Raw genomic sequence first — 4,347 nt, 5'->3', positions numbered from 1 at the left:
CTCCTCTTTATCTGTGTATGCCTTCTCAAACACCACCCTCATTTCTCTTTGTGATTTTCCCGGGGAGTATATCCGACTATTTCTAGTCATTCCTCCTATTCCTGAAACGTTCGTGACAGCGGTGGTTTTAGAGCTAGAAACATCTTCGTTCTTCTGTTTAGCTAGATGTACCTCTACATTATAGTTCCAAGGTACGACTTTGTTGTCTTTATATGAAAAAGGGCTTGGTATCTGAACTATTAAAGTCTTCAAATCACCGAGGGCATTCATACTTTCCTCCTTAGTGAAATGAATGACCAATGGTTTTGGGATGGTTATGCCAAGTTTTTCTTCTGATTGGGTTGCAATCATACCGTCATCCTTTTCCCAACGACCTATTTGAATGGTGCCCATGTTTATCAATTTTTGAAGTTCTTTTTTGAACTCGTTGCATTCTTCTATGGAATGATCTTCATTGAGGTGGAAATTGCATCTTGCTTTCACATCGGCATTTCCTTGGATTAACCCAAATTTACATAACTCAGAGAAAATCAGTCCCATCGGGGCCTTAATTTTCTCGACCTCCCTTATTACTTGGTGATTTTCTTCGATTCTATTCACTATTGGCCCACCATGGACTGGTAGAGGATTATTCTTCACGCTAGGCTCGTTTTCTTTAAAATTCAACCATCCAGCCTTAAGCAAATCGTGCACCTTAAATTTTAAAGCTAAGCAGTTTTCAGTAGAGTGTCCTACAGCCCCAGAGTGGTAATCACACACGGCGTTCGAGTCATATCCTTTTGGGTAGGGTGGTTCTATAGTTTTCCCGGGACATAGTGCAACCATAGAATTGCTAACCAGATGCGGTAATAACTCTGCATAGGTCATAGGGATTGGGTCGAAATGTACGAACTTCCTCCCACGATAGTTTTTCCCCTGACTTTCATATGAATCTTGATTCCCTTGTAAGTGTTGACTTAGAGTACCTGAAGTTGCAGCAGCGTAAGGGCGACGCACAAAAGAAGGATTAGCTGGGTTTGACGCCACAAAATGGCTTTCTTCCTCTTGCTTACTCGCACCTGCAGGCAACTTTTTTGTGTTATTTAATCCCGTATTGCCGGAAGCAATCTTTCCGCTTTTCAATCCCATTTCTACACTTTCACCTACGATGACGAGATCTGAAAAATTTGATGAAACGCTTCCTATCATTTTGTCATAAAACGGAGGTTGAAGAGTGTTTATGAACATGGTCACCATTTCTTTTTCAGATAGGGGGGTTCAACCTGGGAAGCTAGTTCTCTCCATCGTTGGGCATATTCCTTGAATGTTTCATTGCCTCGTTTTGTCATATTTTGCAGCTGGATTCTATCAGGAGCCATGTCGAGATTATATTTGTAGTGTTTCAAAAAGGCATCCACCAGATCTTTCCAAGAGCTGATATGAGCTCGCTCAAGGTGCATATACCAACTCAGGGAAGCTCCTGCCAAACTGTCTTGAAAGAAGTGGATTAGCAGTTTTTCGTCATGGGCACAAAAACCCATTTTTCGACAGTACATAATAAGATGGTTCTTGGGGCATGTAGTTCCCTTGTATTTGTCGAATTCAGGCAATTTGAATTTTAGAGGTATTATAACAACAGAAACAAGGCATAGGTCTGAAGCATCAAATCCATAATTGTTTCCCCCTTCGACAACTCTCAAGCGTTCTTCCAAGGCTTGCCATTTTTCTTGGGATTGATTGCTCTCGAGCGGTCGAGATTCATGGTGTATGTTTAACATCACCGGCTTAGCTTCGGTAGATTTTCCTTGCGATGAAGAGCCAGGAAAGCCCGAAGTAAGGGGTGAAGGTTGCACTTGAGGGAACTCGCCAGTTGAAGAGTGTTTATGAACATGGTCACCATTTATTTTTCAGATAGGGGGGGTTCAACCTGGGAAGCTAGTTCTCTCCATCGTTGGGCATATTCCTTGAATGTTTCATTGCCTCGTTTTGTCATATTTTGCAGCTGGATTCTATCAGGAGCCATGTCGAGATTATATTTGTAGTGTTTCAAAAAGGCATCCACCAGATCTTTCCAAGAGCTGATATGAGCTCGCTCAAGGTGCATATACCAACTCAGGGAAGCTCCTGTCAAACTGTCTTGAAAGAAGTGGATTAGCAGTTTTTCGTCATGGGCGCAAAAACCCATTTTTCGACAATACATAATAAGATGGTTCTTGGGGCATGTAGTTCCCTTGTATTTGTCGAATTCAGGCAATTTGAATTTCGGAGGTATTATAACATCAGAAACAAGGCATAGGTCTGAAGCATCATATCCATAATTGTTTCCCCCTTTGACAACTCTCAAGCGTTCTTCCAAGGCTTGCCATTTTTCTTGGGATTGATTGCTCTCGAGCGGTCGAGATTCATGGTGTATGTTTAACATCACCGGCTTAGCTTCGATAGATTTTCCTTGTGATGAAGAGCCAGGAAAGCCCGAAGTAAGGGGTGAAGGTTGCACTTGAGGGAACTCGCCAGTACCATGTTGTGGATTTGTAGCCACGACCAGTGTATTGTTGTTGGGGAGATGAGTGTCTATGGGTGGGGTATAACCTAGAGGAAGACCATAAGGTGGAAATTGTTATGCCTTCCCTTCTTGATAGTTGGTGTAAAGGTGTGGAACGACGCCCGTTGGGTGAACAAGAGTGTTTTGGGGCACCCCCTCATCTACCAAAGGATTCCCATCATTTCTATTTCCGAGTGCTTGTAAAATCTCCAAGATCTTGGTCATTTGCCCCTTGAGCTGGTTCACATCTTCTCTTATTTCTGTTTGCTCTAGCTCATCCATGATTTTTGACTGGGATCGTGTCCGATAACGGTGTCGTAACACCAAATTTTTTGTTTGTTGTGTTATTTTTTCTGTGAAAGAATATGGCATGAGTATGCAATGTGATGTATGAAAATGTAATTGTGCATGAATGTTAAAGACATATTTATTGCTTGTTTGTGAATATCTTAACCAATAAAGAGAGGGCCATGGGATCAAAAGTGGGGCCAAATTTAATTTATTGAGAAAAAGTAAGATACAAGTTTTGCCACAAAATGAAAGTAGAAATCTAAACACAAAATTTGAAAATTTAATGAGCCATCAATTTTTTCATTTGCTCGATTAAACTTTTACAATGTTCAATAAAAATGGAGATCTCTTGAGGGGTAGAGAGAGGATTAGCATCCCGTCAGCAGCTCTTAATAATGGTGGAATTTCTCCGATAGTAGAGTTGGTCAAATAAACTAGTTTGGAGAAACGATCCATCCAAAACATTGCTTCTTGAATAAGTCTCTCAATAGTGTCTTTTTGTGTATACATCTCGTCTTCTTTTCTTGCAAGTTCAACTCGGTATGCTTCAATGATCTCTTCTTGGCATTGCCTTTCTACCATGATCTTGTTTTCACATTCCGCTCTTACCCTCTCTATTTGTTGCTTCAGATTTGCTTCTTGCCGACGGATGATTTCATGCTTTTCCCCAGATTTCTTTAGCAACTCTTTAAGCCTAAGACCTTCAATCACTGCATCATCCCTTTCTTGACGTCTGAGTCTTAACTCTTCATTCGCACCCCGCAAACAGATTCGAGTTCTCTCCTTGCTTTCTTCTTCCTCTCTTGCTCTTTTTTGTACTTTCTCAAGGATAAGGGATTGTTGGGTATTCTTATACTCCATATCTCTATAAGCCTGGTGAGCCATCTCCAATTCTTTTTGTAATTTTTCAATTTCTTGTCCTTTGAGAGCTAAGTCGGCCTCTAAATCTTCAGTGCTAAAAAAAGATTCTGTTGTTACTACCTCGGGAGTAATGACGGTGCTGTGAAAAGGCAACTTGACCTCTAATGCCCTCCTTTTCACCCAATTATGATATTCCTCTCCTATACCACAACTTCTAGGCCCTAATTCTTGTCCTCTTCTAACAACATCTTCCCAAGACTTTCGTATTCTTCTCAACAAGCTAGCATCATAACCATCTCGTCCATGAATAACAAAAGATTTTGTTAAATCCATTATTGGGGGTTTTGTCATAGGATAACCCAATTGTCTCAATGCAACATAGGGACTATAATTTATAAACCCTTTGGTTCCCATGATGGGAACATCTACAAAAACACCGCATCTACAAATCACTTCATTTATATCTTGACTCCGGGAGTACCATTGAATCGTTCTTTCGTTGAGATTTGCTAGAACGATGGCCCATTCCTTTTTGCTCTTAGTTTTTAATTGATGCATGTCTTGAAAAATATGTTTGACAAACCAAAAATAGAGTATTGGCGAGCAACAATGGATTAGGCCCCCCTCTTTCTCATGACGAAAGTCGAGCGTGCAATAAACGTCAGCCAAAACTG

General features: G+C 40.8%; 1 protein-coding gene across 1 annotated transcript in view; it reads right to left on the bottom strand.

Moving 5' to 3' along the window:
* Nucleotides 1–1,227, bottom strand: part of LOC140919380 (uncharacterized) — a 2,454-nt gene extending 1,227 nt beyond the window's left edge. Inside the window, exon 1 of the mRNA XM_073365388.1 lies at nucleotides 22–1,227. Coding sequence (XP_073221489.1) covers nucleotides 22–1,227 — 1,206 coding nt within the window. The remainder of the gene's footprint in view (nucleotides 1–21) is intronic.
* Nucleotides 1,228–4,347: the final 3,120 nt, after the last annotated feature.

This window comes from Cicer arietinum, chromosome 2 (genome assembly GCF_000331145.2).
Source record: "Cicer arietinum cultivar CDC Frontier isolate Library 1 chromosome 2, Cicar.CDCFrontier_v2.0, whole genome shotgun sequence".
In the NCBI taxonomy this organism is placed as follows: domain Eukaryota; kingdom Viridiplantae; phylum Streptophyta; class Magnoliopsida; order Fabales; family Fabaceae; genus Cicer; species Cicer arietinum.
The sequence above is the reverse complement of the archived record's forward strand: the minus strand, read 5'-3'. Positions and strand labels throughout refer to the sequence as shown.